Below are 18,732 nucleotides of genomic sequence, written 5' to 3' on the forward strand. Positions count from 1 at the left end.
ATTACAACAGTGACTACACTCCAAAAGTACTTCATTGGCTGTAAATTGCATTGGGACATCCTATGGTCGTGAAAGGCGCTATTGATTTGCAAGTCTTTCTTGAGCAGAAATGAAGCTCAATGTCATGCACAAAAAAAATAACATTTGTAACATGGAAAAAACTTACCAAAGTAGCAAACAGATGGTACAAGATGAAGTAAATGGCAACTACTGGTGCCCACACATGGCCCACTGCGATCAAAGTTTGATCCATCACATCGACCCATCCTTCCTGAGTAATAATCTGGAACATGGACATAAAAGCCTGGAGAAAAACAAGGAAAAAACAAAAAAATGATGAACATTATTGAAGTATGCTAAAACCTTATCCATCAATCTATCTAATTTCCCCACATAGACTTGTGTAGAAAAGAATTGCTGTAATTACCAAGAACACCTGGTAACCTTCTGGCAGATTTTACTTGAAGACATGTTTGAGCAATTTGGCGTTTTTCACAGCAGGCTGCGGCAAAGCACTGCAATTTATTTTAATCGCTCTTAAAATGCTACCTCCTCTTAGCCATCAGCCCAAAGCTTCCTCTTTCAGTGACGTGGAAGTGACTGAATCCATCTCTACAGTGAGACATAAATTGTGCACAGTCCTGCTCTTCATAATATGAAAATGGATGTTGAGGCACTGGAGAGGGTGCAAAAAACAGATTGACTAGCATGCTACCAGAACTGTGAGGTTATACGTATCAGGGAAGATGGAACAGGCTGGGGCTCTTTTCTCTAGAAAAGAGAAGGCTGAGGAGTGATCTAATAGAGGTCTTTATAATTATGACGGGATTTGATAGGGTAGACATAGAGAAGATGGGGCCGAAATTCAGGGTCCCTATAAGGCCCGTTACTGCTGTTTTGCGGCGGCCATGCGGTGGAATCGAGTGTCCACCACATTCCAGTCCATTGGCTGCCCCAACCCAAATTCAGGTCGGGGATTTTTCGGACTGTCCCCACTTCCGCCCTGTTGCTGCCGGTCATCAAAATGCGCACCGCCACTCTTCTGCACCTCCAGAATACTCCAACGCAAATTCATGTGAAAAAGTTGTTGCCCCGCCGCGCTTATTCTGTCGGGGCACCTTCTGCTGACTGTGTGCGGCCCGGCAGAGTGGCGGCCCTTCAAGGGGAGGGCGCACTGCTATGGCCGCCATGTTTTTAATTTTGCCGGCCGATAGGCCCACGGATTCATTGGCAGCCTAGCACCCCCTCTTGGGTGCGTGGCCACTGGCCCGGCCGAAACCCTCCCTGGTGGCCCAGTGGCCGAAGCTCAAAAATCCCCAATTATCTCCTCTTTAACGGAGGGGAGAGAGCATGGTGACACACACACGCTGTGATGTCACCACCGTTCCGCCGCTGAGTGACAGCAGCGGAGACTCGATCCCGTCCCAAGTTCCGCCCCTCAGGCTGATTTACCACCGCACTTCTACCCCCACTATGACCACTTCCAGTCCAACGTTAAAAAATCTTCTAAGTCCTGAAAATCGATTGGACGGCCACCTCATTGCTCCCAGCATAAAAACCAGGTAGAAAATCATAAGTGAAAATGTGGAACTCACTACCACAGGGAGTGGTTGAGGCAAATAGCAGAGATGCATAAAAGTCAAACCGCTTCATAAGTTTGAAGACCTCTATCAGGTCATCCCTCAGCCTTCTCTTTTTCCAGAGAAAAGAGCCCCAACCTGTTCACTCTTTCCTGATGATGATAACCTCACTTCTGCTATCTCAGTTTTCAGATTTTTTTCATCTTTGATCTTACAACCTCTAGTCTGAAAATAGAGACGTGGATCATATACTGTAGACTCTTCGAAGTGCTGGAGAAGTACCACAAGCACTGCCTTCGCAAGATCCTGCAAATCCACTGGGAGGATAGATGTACCAACAACAGTGTTCTCGCTCAACATCCCCAGCATCGAAGCACTGATCACAGTTGGCCAGCTCCGTTGGCCGGGCCACATTGTTCGCATGCCCGACACGAGACTCCCAAAGCAAGCGCTCTACAGGGAACTCCTACACGGCAAGCGAGCTCCAGGTGGACAGCCTCAAAGCCTCCTTGATAAAGTGCAACATCCCCACCGGCACCTGAGAATACCTGGCCCAAGACCGCCCTAAGTGGAGAAAAAGCATCTGGGAGGGTGCTGAGCACCTCGAGTCTCGTCACCGAGAGCATGCAGAAATCAAGCGTAGACAGCGGAAGGAGCGCGCGGCAAACCAGACTCCCCACCCACCCTTTCCTTCAACGACTGTCTGCCCCACCTGTGACAGAGACTGGAATTCCCGTATTGGACTGTTCAGTCACCCGAGAACTCACTTTTAGAGTGGAAGCAACACTTCCTTGATTTTGAGGGATTGCCTATGATGATGAGTCGGAAAATATTGGTTTTCAATTTGTTGAGGTGAAGAGCATAGATGCATTTAAGGGGAAACTGGATAAATACATGAGGGAGAAAGGGATCGAGCTTTAACCCTGTCCGTTCGCCTGCGCACTTTGGCTGCCGCTCTGGACCCGAGCCATTCAGTACTTTTCCACTTTTCCCCCTCTTTCCTTTATTCTTTATCCCTCCTGACATGTCATGATGCTTCCTTTCATCTCTCCTCTCTCAGATACTCTGCCTTTCCAAATCTCTACCCCAATCCTTCATTACTCTTTGACCTTCCTAATCTCCTGCCGCCGTCCCAGGCTTGACTCCTCTTAGATAAGCCTACAGCTTCAGTCTGTGCCTCTCTTGGCATCCTCCGAAGGGCCCATCGAGGCACTTGTCACTGCCTCCTTAAGAGCAGCAACCCCAACTGTTCCATCCTACTCTCTTGCCGACCTTCCCGCCCAGCACGCCCACTGGGGGCTAATCTTGCCAATCTCCCCCCCGTCCAACTCACCTCCACCAACACTGACCCTGTGGACGCAGTCAGTTGGGCACCCATCACCAACCTTCTCTGCATCGCCCTCCAGAACGACCGTTTTCTTGCGAACAAGGCTCTCCCCATCCACGAGCTTATCGTGAATGATGGCATCAACATCATGGCCCTGACAGAAACCTGGTTGAGGGGCGATGATACCTTACCCTTCAATGAAGCCTCTCCATCTGGCTATACCTTCCACCACTTGCCCTGCCCAGACCGCCGTGGTGGCAGTGTGGCTCTCATCACCAAATCACACCTTGGTCTGTCCCCCCTACTCCCACACTTTCTCCTTCTTTGAGCATCACCCCTTGTTCCACCCCTCTCACCTCTCATTTAAAATTCTCGTTCTCTACCACCCACCCAAGTACCATAAAAATGCTGTTACCTATATTTATTCACTACTTTCCTCCCTCTGTCTCTGCACAAAACCACTTCTCATCCTCTGTGATTTCAACTTCCATCTCAATTCATCATTCTCTCTCTCCTCTGAGTTCACTAGCCTCCTATCCTCCCTTAATCTCTCCACCTGGACCACATAAAGCATTATCGGGTCCTGCTCTTGTCTGCCAAAATTACTCACTATTCTAGAATCAATCTGGAATCTAAAGATAAACCCCGGCTTCTATTCTCCACTGCTAACCGTCTTTTTAAATCCCTCTCCCCAGTCTCCACCCTCACCTCCGACAATAAGTGCGAGGAGCTCATGACTTCTTTGTCTCCAAGATTGAGACCATCCGTTCGGCTGCCTCTGCCTCTTCCCTTAATTCCCCCTAGCCCACCGGGCCAAACTTCCTCTAAGGAACCCCCTGCCCTAATCCTGACTTCACATCTTTCTCCAGTTTCTCTCCAATCTCCCTCATGACCTTTCCGAGCTCATCCTGTCCATGAAACCCACTTCCTTCTCACTTGATCCCATTCCCACCAAACTGCTGACCACCCAATTTCCTTTTCTGGCTCCCATGTTAGCTGACATTGTTAACAGTTCTGTCTCCTCAGGTACTGTCCCCCTCTCCTTCAAATCACCCCTCTCCTCAATAAACCAACCCTCGACCCCTCCGTCCTTGCAAACTCCGGCCAATCTCCAACCACCCTTTCCTCTCCAAGGTCCTTGAACGTGTTGTCGCCTGCCAAATCCATTCCCATCTTCCCCACAATTCCATGTTTGAATCCCTCCAATCCGGTTTCCGCACCTGCCACAGTACCGAAACGGCTCTCATCGTAGTCACAAATTAGATCCTTTGTGACTGTGACAAAGGCAAACTATCCCTCCTCGTCCTTCTTAACTTGTCTGCAACCTTTGACACAGTTGACCATTCTATCCTTCTCCAACGCATCTACACCATCTTCCAACTAGGTGGGACTGCATTCGCCTGGTTCCATTCTTATCTATCTAATCGTAGCCAGAGAATCACCTGTAACAGCTGTACTTCCCACCCCCGCATCGTTACCCCTGGTGTCCCCCAAGGATCTATTCTTGATTCCCTCCTATTTCTCATCTACATGTTGCCCCTTGGCGACAATATCCAAAAGCACAGCGTCAGTTTCCACATGTACGCTGATGACACCCAGCTCTACCTCAATACCACTTAGCTCGACACCTCCACGGTCTCTAAATTGTCAGACTGTTTGTCTGACATCCAGTTCTGGATGAGCAGAAATTTTCTCCAATTGAATATTGGGACGAATGAAGCCATTGTTTTCGGTCCTCCCCACAAACTCCGTTCCCTAACCACTGACTCCAACCCTACTCCCCAACTTCTGTCCAAGGCGGAACTAGACTGCTCACAACCTTGGCGTCATACTTGACCCTGAAATGAGCTTTCGAACAAATATCTGCAGCATAACTAAGATCGCCTATTTCCACTTCTGTAACATCGTCTGTCTCCACCCTTGCTTCAGCTCCTCCATTGCTGAAGCCGTTATCCATGCCTTTGTTACCTCTATTACAACGCTCAACCATTGGTGGCTGTGCCTTCTGTTGCCTAGACCCCAAGCTCTGGAACTCACTGCCTAAACTTCTCCGCCTCGCTACCTCTCTTTCCTCCTTCAAGACGCTCCTTAAAACATACCGCTTTGACCAAGCGTTTGGTCACCTGTGCTAATTTCTATATATGTGGCTCGGTGTCAAATTGTTTTATCTAATAATACTCCTGTGAAGCTCCTTGGGATGTTTCACTATGTTAAAGGCACTATATAAATACAAGTTGTTGTTGTTACGCTGATAGGGTGAGATGAAGTAGGGTGGCAGGAGGCTTGCGTGCAGCATTCCTGTATTTAGATAGAGGAGTCTGGGACATAACCTAAAAACCAGAGCCAGGCCATTCAGGAGAGAAGTTGGGAAGCACTTCTTCACGCAAAGGGTGGTAGGAGTATGGAACTCTCTCCCACAGAAAGCAGTAGATGCTAGCTCAATTAATCATTTTAAATCTGAGATTAATAGATTTTTGCTAGCCAAGGGTGTTAAGGGATATTTGGCCAAGGTGGGTGAATGGCATTTTATTACATTAAAAACATTATATAAGCACAAGTTGCTGTTATTAAAAAAGCGAGAAAACTATGTATAGAATCAGAGAATGGTTCCAGCACAGAAGGAAGTCATTTGGCCCGTCGAGTCCGTGCCGGCTCTCTGCAAGTGCTCTTCAGCTAGTCCCACTTCCCCACCCTTTCCCCGTAGCCCTGCAAATGTTTTTCCTTCAGGTACTTATCCAATTCACTTTTGAAAGCCACAATTGAAGCTGCCTCCACCACCTTTTCAGGCAGTGCATTCCAGATCCTAACCACTCGTTGCGTAAAAATGTTTCTCCTCATTTCACCTTTGGTTCTTCTGCCAATCACCTTAATTCTCGATTCTTCTGCCAATGGGAACAGTTTCTCTCCATCTACTCTATCCAGACCCCTCATGACTTTGAACACCTCTATCAAATCTCTCAATTTTCTCTGCTCTCAGGCCAACAACCCCAACTTCTCCAGTTTATCCATGTAACTGAAGTCCCTCATCCCTGGAACCATTCACGTAAATCTTTTCTGCACCCTTTCGAAGGCCTTCAGTCCTTCCTAAAGTGCAGTGCCCAGGTACTGACCCTCGGAAATGTTGTAAATCTGTCGAGCTCCTCCACAAAGCAGAACATCTGGAGGCTGATGGAAGACATTACAATCAAAAGACTGGCTGTGAAGACCACCAAGCTCCCCAGTTTTTTCCCTGGTCCGAATATTTTGTACACAAAGTCCTCTAAAGCTGGAGAGATTTTAATCAGCCGGACAACCCTTAGCACCTGATAGAATGAAACAGAAACAATTAATTATGTTTCAACTCAGAGAAAGTTATACCATTGTTTAAAAAAATAATCAATCATTCACCTTTCATGACCACCGGACGTCTCAAGGTACTTTACAGCCAGTGAAGTACTTTTGAAATGTAGTCACTGTTATAATGTGTGAAACGTGACAGCCAGTTTTGCGCACAGCAAGTTCCCACAAACAGCAATGTTATGATGACCAAATAATGTTTTTTTATTATGTTGATTGAGGGATAAATATTGGCCAAGACACCGGGGAGAACTCACCTGCTCTTCTTCGAAATAATGGCCATGGGATACTTTACGCCCACCTGAGAGAGCAGACAGGGCCTCGGTTTAACATCTTATCCAAAACACGGAACCTCCAAGAATGCACCTCAGCACTGCACTGGAGTGTCAGCCTAAGTCCTGGAGTGGGACTTGAATCCACAACCTTCTGACTCAGGCGAGTGTGCGACCCACTGAGCCACAGCTGACACCAAGGTTAGTTGTTACACAAGAAATAGACAATGGCCTCGAAATTCTGGTCGGAGGCGTAACTCCGGAGTACGCCTCCGATCCATGAAAAAAATCCGAAAGTACCTCCTGGCATCCAGGGTGTGAACAGTTGCAGTCTCGGGCCTCCAGGTGTATGGCAGCAGAATGGCCCAGGCGGTTCGGAAGCATCCCTTGATCACGTGGGCCTTGTCCGCCAATCACAAAGGAGGATTCCATTGCAATCATTTCCCCATATCAATCCCCAAATGATATGCAATGGAATCCCCAAATAATTATGCAATTTACAGACTTTTAATAATTACACAATGTATAGAATTACATTTTCTTCCTAAGCCCCTTCATTGCACCAACCTCAACAAAAATTTACATTTTTTGATAAATAATTTAAAACATCTTAATCTGGGCCAATATTTGCACAAACTTATTTGAAGTGTATGTGCATAATTTTGGGTTTATAAATATTTTATTTAAGCCTTATATATACCCTTACGCTAAAGCAAGCAGGCCCTACGCCTGCTTTTACTAACCATAAGAGTTACATGGGCAATTGCTGGGCAGTAGTTGGGCAAATAGCCCCACTCTGCACCAGCAATATTCATTTTCCACGCGGTTCGGATAATTTGTCATGGAGTATTTTGACAGATCGCATGTTCTGGATTTTGCACATACGGAAATCCGGACATTGTGGTACCTTTCAAATGGTGAGAATATTCCATCAAGGAGGCCACAATTTCAGGGCCAATATGTTGCACATTTATTGATATGGTCACAATAATCTATAATACTGTCAATAAATTATCTAATATATATTAAAATAGTAATATGTGTTCAAAACTCCTATTTCAAATTCATCCAAAGGAAAAACTCATTATTAAACTGCCCACATTTCATATAATCAGACAGCACAGGAGGCCATTCAGCCCAACATGCCTGTGCTGGCTCTTTGAAAGATCTATCCAATTAGTCCCACTCCCCATAGCCCTGCAACTTTTTCCAATTACCTTTGAAGGTTACTATTGAAGATGCTTCCATTGCCCTTTCAGACAGCGCATTCCAGATCATAACAACTCGCTGCGTAAACACATTCACATTTCCCCTCTGGTTCTTTTGCCAACTACCTTAAATCTGTGTCCTTGGTTACCGACCTCCCTGCCGTGGAAACAGTTTCTCCTTATCTGCTCTATCAAAACCTTTCATGAATTTGAATGCCTCTATTAAATCTCCCCTTAACCTTCTCTGCTCGAAGGAGAACAATCCCAGCTTTTCCAGTCTCTCCACATAACTGAAGGCTCTCATCCCTGGTACCATTCCAGTAAATCTCCCCTAACCTGCTGTGCTCGAAGGAGAGCTATCCAAGATTCTCCAGTCTATCCACGTAACTGAATCCCTCTTCCCTGGTACCATTCTGGTAAATCCCGGGTACCGATCTGGCAAATCTCCTTCTGTACCTTCTCCAAGGCCTTGACAGCCGTACAGTGGGCGTTTTTGCCTTATTTCATGCTGCGAGGTTTCTAAATATTTTCTATCCTTGCGTATGTGCTCTCTGGGTGACAGAGGTTGCACGAATGTACGGCATCATCTCGTCTCCTGCCCCAATTCTTGCACCAGCTCATTGAATTTCAGAGGCATGAGAGACTCTTCAGGTCCATGCTCCCATCTGCTCAGAAATTTCAGCCTCACAAAAATATCCTCCCCGCTTAAAATGATCATATGCAACAAGAGATTACAGCCATCCATACGGCAGCACTTGCCCTGGTGTTCCCTACAGCGGAGTATTGCTCTCCAGCATGGCTATCAAGTCCACATGTCAAATTTGTTGATGTCCAGCTGAATTCTACTATGAGAATTATCACTGGTACTTTTTATCAACACGAACACCTTGGCTAACCATGCTTGCAAACATCACACCACCACACCTACGCCGCGAATATACAGTCTCCAGAGAATACAACCACAACACCAGCAAAGACATGTCGATCCCGACTGCCTTGAACAACCTACCACCAACCCGTCTCAACTCTAGAAGGGCATTTTGGACCATTGCCGAAGCCCTTCAGCGATCTCCCCTCAGCCTTGATGACCGATGGTGAAATGCTTGGAAGAACTGTGACATACGGAATGGATTCCTTATAGAGGACACCACAGTACAACCTGAAGGGTCAAACCTTCCTCACAAACAGTGGACAACCATCAACCGCTTCAGAACTGGTCATGGTAGATGCTGTCACCTTCTCCATAGATGGATGATTAAATTATCCCCATCATGCGACTGTGGAGCTCCTGATCAGACCCTGGAGCACATCATTGAGCACTGTCCTCAGAGGAAATATGCAGGCGGCCTACAAAATATCCACGTTGTTACACTGGAATCTTTGGCCTAGATATCTGACTTACTTGACATTTGATTTGTTTTGCTACTACCACATGAAAGAAGAAGCAGTGCACCAGATAAATATTTACTCCATGGACTTTCCTGCTTGCAGGCCTGTAGCACTACATTGAGACATCCGTTTAATTGAAGTTCACAATTATCTGCTAGGTTACCTGAAAATATGTAAACTGAGAATGATAGAGATCTGGATAAATGTGCAGAGTCGTCCCCACTACCAGAAGCAGCTCAAACTTGTGAAGGGATGAGCTGATGTACCCAGTGAATCCCAAACACCAGATTTTCACGAGCGCTTCCAGGTCAAACAAGATGGTGAAGGCAACCTAAAAGACAATTTTAAGAAATAGGCATAAAAATGTGTTTCTACATTTTAATCCTAGTTAATAGATTTTCTAAAGTTAATGTATTATTTGCCTTTTCGGAAGTGTTTCTAGTTCAGAAATCTCAGATGAAATTGTTTGCTTAATTTTGCAGTAGTGTGTTAACATAAATTAATAATTAACCCATAACAATGCCCAATTTATAGCATTTGTCTGTAAACAATGGTATCCATTGGAAAGGTCATATACTTTTCTATCATGACTCTAATAGTACGGGCTATGAAGAAAGAGACAGGGGGAGTGGGACGATTGGATAGCTCTTTCAAAAGAGTCGGCACAGCTCCTTCTGTGCTGCAAGATTCTATTCTATGATTCTATTCTAAAAATGCATAAACGTCACAATCACAATAAATTTATCACAGAATCATAGGCAGGCTCAATGAATAAACTTGTACAGCCCATTTGATTTCATTCTTTTAGAATAACTGTTATCCCATTACAGAATCTAGGGGGCCGACTTTCATCAAGGCCTCCGCCCGCAGAAGTGTCGCCCAAAGTGCCGCCGATGGCTGCCGAGGTACCAGACGGTACTTTGGGCGGCATATTCATCGCCGAGGTCCCTCGAAGGTCAGCGGGCGACAAATGGACGACATACGCCGCCAATTTGGGCGGCAGCGGGTGGGAGGCCTAATTTTCGGCGGCAGAGGCACTTGCCGCCCAAGTGCTGCCGAGGCTGGAGTCGGGCCCACGGGGGGCAGTCGAAGACCTGAAAAGAAAATGCAGCAGTTAAAAAACTATTGGAAGACCTCCAGGGAACCCCATGCAGGTAAGTCGCTGTGGAAATTTTTTTTTTTAATTGTTCACTTACCTTTTTTCACGTACTTCAGACTCACCGTCGGGGACAGACCAGGACCAGCCTTCATACAGCGGTCCACCTCCGTTCTGCCGCCGAGTCCAGCCGACTCCCGCCCGCAGGAATCTGGGAGCTCGGCAGGCGGGAGGTCAGTTGCGCCACTCGGTCGTCCGCAGACGTGAGCGGGTGGTTCTCGGTCGCTCCAGGCTACCTCGAAAGTGGCACTGGGCGGATCAAGAAGAGCAATGTCGGCAGCAGTCGGCGGCAGCGAGCGGTGAGGTGATGAATTTCGGCCCCGAGCTGTTTGAGTCTAGAATCCTGGAATAAGCAACATTACTATAATAAAATGTTTCTGTCCAATAATTACATGCAACAAAGTGTTGGAATGGGTCTGCTCCACTTGGGATTTAAAACAAGCATCATATAAAAATGTTATTTTCCCATCCAACATTATTTTTCCACTTTTATACTGCTTTAGAATTCTTCTGGCTCGCACTAATAGGATTAAATCATACCAATAACATCCACCCTTGAGGAATCGGACAGCGAATCATCCAGCTTCCAATATTCAACCAATCCTGTAGGACTAGCAGATCCTAAAGACCTGCATCAAAACTCAACAGCAAAACGTTATTTGTCTTTGCATGAGTCCAACTTACTTACTAAATCATTTTTTTAAATTCATTTACGGGATGTGGGTGTTGCTGGCAAGGCCAGCATTTATTGACCATCTCTAGTTGCCCTTGAGAAGGTGGTGGTGAGGCGCCTTCTTGAACCATTGTAGTCCGTGTGGTGAAGGTGCTCCCACAGTGCTGTTAAGGAGGGAGTTCCAGGATTTTGACCCAGCGACGATGAAGGAACAAGGATATAGTTTCAAGTCAGGATGGTGTGTGACTTGGAGGGAAACTTTTAGGTGATAGTGTTCCCATATGCCTGCTGCCCTTGTCCTTCTAGATGGTAGAGGTCGCGGGTTTGGGAGGTGCATCTGGAGGCTGATGAAATTGCCCACCATCTTCAGCTGCTTCTTCAATGACCTTCCCTCCATCATAAGGTCAGAAGTAGGGATGTTCGCTGATGACTGAACAGTGTTCAGTGCTATTTGCAACTCCTCAGTTAATGACCGCATGCAGAAAGATCTGGATGACATTCAGGCTTGGGCTGAGAAGTGGCAAGTATCATTTGGGAGTCTAACCACCACTCCTTGACATTCAACAGCATTACCATCGTCAAATCCCCCACTATCAACATCTTGGGGTCACCTGCTTGGATGAGTGCAGCTCCAACAACACTGAAAAAGCTCGACACCATCCAGGACAAAGCAGTCCGTTTGATCGGCACCCAGTCCACCACTTTAAACATTCACTCCCTCCAACTGGCACACCGGTGCAGTGTGTACCATCTACAGGATGCACTGCAGCAACTCGCCACGGCTTCGTCGTTAGCACCTCCCACACCCGCAACCTTTACTACCTAGAAGGACAAGTGTAGCGGGCGCATGGGATAAATATCACCTACAAGTTCCCCTCCAAGTCGCACACTATCCCAATTTGGAAATATATCACCGTTCCTTCATTGTTGCTGTGTCAAAATCCTGAAACTCCCTCTCTAACAGCACTGCTGGAGAATCTTCACCACACGGACTTCGGTAGTTCAAGAAGATGGCTCACTACCACCTTCTCAAGGGCAATTAGGGATGGACAATGAAAAAAAAAATTATATAGTGCCTTTCATGACCTCAGCATGTCCCAAAGCACTTTACAGCCAATTAAGCACTTTTTGAAGTGCGGTCACTGTTGTAATGTAGGAAACACGGCAGTCAATTTGAACACAGCAAGCTCTCTCAAACAACAATGAGATAATGACCAGATAATCTGTTTTAGTGATGTTGATTGAGGGATAAATATTGGCCCAGGACACTGGGGAGAACTCACCAACTCTTCTTCGAAATAGTGGGATCTTTTATGTCCACCTGAGAGAGCAGACGGGATGTCGGTTAACGTCTCTTCCGAAAGACGGCACCACCGACAGTTCAGCACTCCCTCAGTATTGCACTGGAGTGTCAACTTAGATTTTGTGCTCAAGTCGTTGAAGTGAGACTTGAAACACAACCTTCTGAGGCAAGAGGGCTACCCACTGAAACATGGCTGTCACAATAAATGCTGGCCTTGCCAGAAACAACCATATCTCACGAATGAATAAATGAAAAAAATAACAAAAATGAATAAATAAAAGTTGTTTTGTGAGAATCTATATCTTCTTTCATCACATCAACATTTAAAATAACCACAAGAGACAATGCATATTCATCAGGAAACATCCAATGTATAATCCTGTTTTTTAATGGTCAGCAGGCATTGCGATTCAAGGTCTTCCTGTCAAAACAACAAGTCTGTGGCCTGATGCCAGAAAGTGGTTACGGAAATATCTGCACTGTTGAAGTGAACGGCACAGGAAAGACATATTTCCCAAGTCACTCTGCTATAAACTCAGCTTGACATCCAAGAGAGAGAATAAAATAGCATCTCTCTTGTCATTTGAGACAACTCTGGGAAATTCGGAAACTTGATTTAGTGAGAGATAAGAGAACATTTTGACAACTGGTCTCTGCACACAAGAACATAAGAAATAGGAGCAGGAGGAGGCCATTCAGCCCCTCGAGCCTGCTCCTCCATGGCTAATCTGATGTTGGCCTCAACTCCACTTTCCTGCCCGCTTCCCTTAACCCTTGACTCCCCTATAGTTCAAGAATCTGTCTATCTCCGTCTTGAATACATGTCACAGAGATGGTGCTCTTTTTGGAAAAAGTATCCACTTTCCCCAACAATGGTATACATTTAAGAAAATTCAAACTGTACTATTTGCCAAACCAAAGTCAGCAACGAGGTAAAAGCAGTCTTTTAAAAAAAAAGAACTCCTCCAAAGTCTTTCAAACCACTTTCATCAGTTTTTCAACTTCTTGTCCTAAAGGCACTTGGGAGAGGTTCAACTTGCGCCTGACACGGATGGGTGAGCACCTTGACCCAGATTCAAAACTAATCATTTAGATTCTGCTGGTGCAGAACGTGAACATAAGAACATAAGAAATAGGAGCAGGAGTAGGCCATACGGTCGCTCGAGCCTGCTCCGCCATTCAATACGATCATGGCTGATCTGATCATGGACTCAGCTCCACCTCCCTGCCTGCTCCCCATAACCCTGTATCCCCTTATCGTTTAAGATACTGTCTATTTCTGTCTTAAATTTATTCAATGTCCCAGCTTCTACAGCTCTCTGAGGCAGTGAGTTCCACAGATCCACAACCCTCTGAAATTTCTCCTCATCTCAGTTTTAAATGGGCGGCCCCTTATTCTAAGATTTTGCCCTTTAGTTCTAATCTCCCCTATCAGTGGAAACATCCTCTCTGCATCCACCTTGTCAAGCCCCCTCATATTCTTATACGTTTCGATAAGGTCACCTCTCATTCTTCTGAATTTCAATGAGTAGAGGCACAACCTACTCAACCTTTTCTCATAAGTCAATCCCCTTATCTCCGGAATCAACCTTGTGAACTGCCTCCAAAGCAAGTATATCCTTTCATAAATATGGAAACCAAAACTGCACGCAGTATTCCAGGTGTGGCCTCACCAATACCCTGTATAACTGTAGCAAGACTTCCCTGTTTTTATACTCCATCCCCTTTGAAATAAAGGCCAAGATTCCATTGGCCTTGCTGATTACTTGCTGTATTTGCATACTAACCTTTTGTGTTTCTTGCACAAGTATCCCCAGATCCCACTGTACTGCAGCACTTTGCTATCTCTCTCCATTTAAATAATAACCTGCTCTTTGATTTTTTCTGCCAAAGTGCACCTCACACTTTCCAACATTATACTCCAGTTGCCAAATTTTTGCCCACTCACTTAGCCAGTCTTTGTCCTTTTGCAGATTTTTTGTGTCCTCCTCACACATTGCTTTTCCTCCTATCTTTGTATCGTCAGCAAACTTGGCTACGTTACACTCAGTCCCTTCTTCCAAGTCGTTAATATAGATTGTAAATAGTTGGGGTCCCAGCACTGATCCCTGCGGCACACCACTAGTTACTGGTTGCCAACCAGAGAATGAACCATTTATCCCGACTCTTTGTTTTCTGTTTGTTAGCCAATCCTCTATCCATGCTAATATATTACCCCCAACCCCGTGAACTTTTATCTTGTGCAGTAACCTTTACATGTGAAGCTTTACATAGGATTACATCGGATATACGGCACAGAAACAGGCCATTCGGCCCAACCAGTCCATGTCGCCATTTATGCTCCGCTCGAGCCTCTTCCCGTCTTTCCTCATCTAACTCTATCAGCATAACCCTCCATTCCCCTCTCCCTCATATGCTTGTCTAGCCTCCCCTTAAATGCGAGTTCCACATTCTCACCACTCTCTGTGCAAAAGGGTTTCTTCTGAATTCCTTATTGAATTTTTTGGTGACTATGTTATATTCATGGATTCTAGTTATGCTCTTCTGCACAAGTGGAAACATTCTCTCTGTATCCACTCAATCAAAACCTTTCATAATTTTAACGACTTCTATCAGGTCACCCCTCAGCCTTCTTTTTTCAAGAGAAAAGAGACCCAACTTGTTCACCCTTTCCTGATATATATACCCTCGCATTTCTGGTGTCATTCTTGTAAATCTTTTCTGCACCCTCTCCAGTGCCTCTATATCCTTTTCATAATATGATAACCAGAACTGTACGCAGTACTTGATGTGTGATCTGACCAAGATTTGATACAGGTTTAGCATACCTTCCCTACTTTTCAATTCTATACCTCGAGAAATAAACCCTAGTGCTTGGTTTTGGCTTATGGCTTTGCTAACCTGTGTCGCAACTTTTAGTGATTTGTGTATTTGTACTTTGAGATCCCTTTGTGCCTCTACCCCACCTAGACTCGCACCTCTTTTGAAATCCAAGTTGATGCTCGACTGTCAGGAAATCGAGGTGTTTAAGATGATTAAAGGAGTTGATCGGGTAGATAGAGAGAAACTATTTCCTCTGGCGGGGAGAGTCCAAAACAAGGGGGCGGAACCTTAAAATTAGAGCCAGGCCGTTCAGGGGGTGATGTCAGGAAGCACTTCTTCACACAATGGGAACTCCCTCTCCCAAAAAGCTGTTGGAGCTGAAGGTCAATTGAAAATGTCAAAACTGAGATTGATAAGGGTAACCAAGGCAGGTAGATGGAGTTAAGATGAAGATGAACCGTGATCTAATTGAATGGCGGAGCAGGCTCGAGGGGCTGAACGGCCACTTCCTGTTCCTATGTTCCTTGATACCCATTCCTTATGTGAGTCTAGATATCCTCCCACCTTCAAACTTGCTTGACTTGAATACTGTACTTGGTCTTGACTCCACAGTCTGTGTCTTTTGAACTCGACAGGTTCCCCACCAGGAAATCGGCCTCAGTGACAAGCGTGGCTTCCAGTTGGGCAGGCAGTCTTTGTAAAGTGGGGGGTGGGGGGGTGGGTGGGGTGCTGGGGGAAGCATTCCTGCTCCACCTGGCCCACAAGTAGTGCTGTAAAGACACTTACCTTCTCCCCAAAGTTGTCCCTCGTCTCCCTTCAGCTGCCGGGTTTCCCCCGAGGCTTGAGACACTGCAAAACTTGCAAAGCAGGTTAAATAGGAGGCTGCTAGCCTCATTAAAATATCTAAATTGCCAACCCACCTCCTGCGAACAGGTTGGCTTCCAAACCCAATCCTGACCCCAACCTGCCTTCATTCAACCGGGAGGTGTTGGAGGCAAGTTGGGGTCAGGATTGGGTTTGTGATTTTTTTAAATTTTAAACTCTGACCAGACCCCAACCCACGTGAGTTTGGGTGCTAAAATCCAGCCCCATGTAGAATGTCACAGGAGAACGGCGAGAGTATATTTTAATGTTTTGGATGATCAGAAATTTTCTCCAATTAAATATTGAGAAGACCGAAGCCATTGTTTTTGGTCCCCGCCACAAACTCCGTTCTCTGGCCACTGACTCTATCCCTCTCCCCAACATCTGTGAGACTGAACCAGACTGTTCGCAAACTTGGTGTCATATTTGACCCTGAAATGAACTCCAACCACATATCTGTGGCATAACTAAGGCCGCCTATTACCACCTCCGTAACATCGCCCGACTCCATCCCTGTCTCAACTTAGCTGCTGCTGAAACCCTCATCCATGCCTTTGTTATCTCTAGACATGACTATTCCAACACACTTCTGGCTGGCCTCCCACATTCTACATTACGTAAACTGGAGGTCATCCAAAACTCAGCTGCCCGTGTCCTAATTCGCACCAAGTCCCACTCACCCATCACCCTTGTCCTTGCTCCCGATGGGAGCTACATTTGTTCCCAGTTAAGCCTCGATTTCAAAATTCTCATACTTGTTTTCAAATCCCTCCATGGCCTCGCCCCTCCTTATCTCTGTAATCTCCTCCAGTCCCACATCAACCCCCCCTCTTAAGCATCCCTGATTATAATTGCTTATCCATTGGTGGCCGTGCCTTCAGCTGCCTGGGCCCTAAACTCTGGAACTCCCTCCCTAAACATCTCCGCCTCTCTAGCCTCCTCTAAGAGGCTCCTTAAAACCTACCTCTTTGACCAAGCTTTTGGTCATCTGCCTTAATTTCTCCTCATGTGGCTCGGTGTCAAATATTTTGTCATAATACTCCAGTGAAGCGCCTTGGGACGTTTTACTATGGTAAAGGTGCTATATAAATACAAGTTGTTGTTGTTGTTCCTGTTGGTTTGGGAGGAATGGGAGAAAGAGCTCTTGACCTTATTATACAAGGAGTGACCCATTGGCTCAAGTGTAACAATCCTGCCTCTGAGTCAGAAGGGGCAGGGTTCCAACCCCCACTCCAGACAGTCCCGGCGAATGGAGACCGGAGCTCCAGCTCTGAATTCTTGGTTGACATCCAGCGGGATCCTTGTGTCAGCTGGGTGTGGGTGTGGGTTTCCCCCCACCCATTGTATGGTTGTGGGAGCCCGTAAGACCCTCCCACCGTACAGAACTGATCCACCCTATTGCTGGTATAAAGATGGTCACAGCCATGGAAGAAGTGTTCACGTCACGGCCTGTCAGACTGTTAATTAGCCACCAAACCTTCCACTGCTTCATGTTGTTCCCCAAGGGAAGAGTAAGAAAATGCGAAATGAGGATGATTATTATGTACTACCAGACATTCTCACCTAAAAGAGGGAGATTGTATTTCCTTACTACTTCTAACAGTATATAGACTATTGAAACATACAAGATTCTGAGGGGGCTTGACAGGGTAGATGCTGAAAGGTTCTTTCCCCCCTCCCCTCCGTGGGGGAATCTAGAACTAGGGGGCATCATTTCAGAATTAGGGATCGCCCATTTAAAACAGAGATGAGGAGGAATTTCTTCTTTCAGAGGGACGTGAATCTTTGGAATTCTCTACCTCAGAAAGCTGTGGAGGCTGGGTCATTGAATATATTCAAGGTGGAGACATATTCTTGAACTATAGAATGTCAAGGGTTATGGGGAACAGGCAGGGAAATGAAGTTGAGGCCAAGATCAAATCAACCATGATCTTATTGAATGGCGGAGAAGGCTCGAGGGGCCAAATGGCCTACTCCTGCTCCTATTTCTTATGTTCTTATGTAAAAGGCAATTCAAAAACAGGAACTGTACTGAAGTGACCGCTGAGCATGCTTAAAAAGCACAGCTTGATGAAGTGTTTCCGAGTATAGATAGGGTGAGATGAAGGGGTAGTGGGAGGAGGCTTGTGTGGCATCGACCAGTGTGGTCGAATGGCCCATTTCTGTGCTGTAAATGCTATGCGATATAAACTTTAACCTAAAATAAGTTTGCTTCGAGAAACTGTTATATAACTAATGCTGCCTGTTGTTCAACTGGTGGGAATAAGTGAACTAACAACCATGTCCAGCCTCTGAACGTTCTGCTCTGCTGCCTGCTCATTACCTCTTGGCATTTCATATCAGAAAACATGTCCAGGGTGGCAGTCTGACAGCCATCTACACTCCGTCAGACACAGACGGTTGAAGCCAGTCAGTTAGAGATTTATCGGGATGCTTAAGGGAATAGCGAAGGGCATTTGATTCAACACTCTTGGACTAGAGTGGATTCCCCATTGCCCTCTGGAAATATCTGAGTAATTTATCGTACCCACCTCCGCCAGATAAAACATATCATACTGGCTCCTGGAGTTCTCGCCCTTGTAGTAATTGCTGGCAGCCACAGTGACATCTACAGCTACCATACTCAAGACAAACATGTGGAAAATGGAAGATTGCATCATTTTCTGAAACAAAGAGAATGTAAAGGTTAGCTTTTTAACATTATAGGCAACTCATCAAGTTAAATGTTTAGCATGCTCACAATATAAATAGGATTTCATTTCTAGGGTACGAGCTATAATCTACTCAAAAGCATCTGTTAA

The 18,732-nt window shown here is 45.8% G+C and overlaps 1 protein-coding gene across 1 annotated transcript in view; it reads right to left on the reverse strand.

Annotated features, from left to right (window-relative positions):
• nalcn (sodium leak channel, non-selective) overlaps positions 1-18,732 on the reverse strand; it is a 364,870-nt gene that overhangs the window by 224,766 nt on the left and 121,372 nt on the right. Inside the window, exons 10-13 of the mRNA XM_070891788.1 lie at positions 18,463-18,594; positions 9,276-9,443; positions 6,018-6,209; positions 167-304 (exon numbers count right to left, since the gene is read on the reverse strand). Of these exons, the coding sequence (XP_070747889.1) occupies positions 167-304; positions 6,018-6,209; positions 9,276-9,443; positions 18,463-18,594 (630 nt within the window). The remainder of the gene's footprint in view (positions 1-166; positions 305-6,017; positions 6,210-9,275; positions 9,444-18,462; positions 18,595-18,732) is intronic.

Source organism: Pristiophorus japonicus, chromosome 10, assembly GCF_044704955.1.
Source record: "Pristiophorus japonicus isolate sPriJap1 chromosome 10, sPriJap1.hap1, whole genome shotgun sequence".
Taxonomy (NCBI): Eukaryota; Metazoa; Chordata; class Chondrichthyes; family Pristiophoridae; genus Pristiophorus; species Pristiophorus japonicus.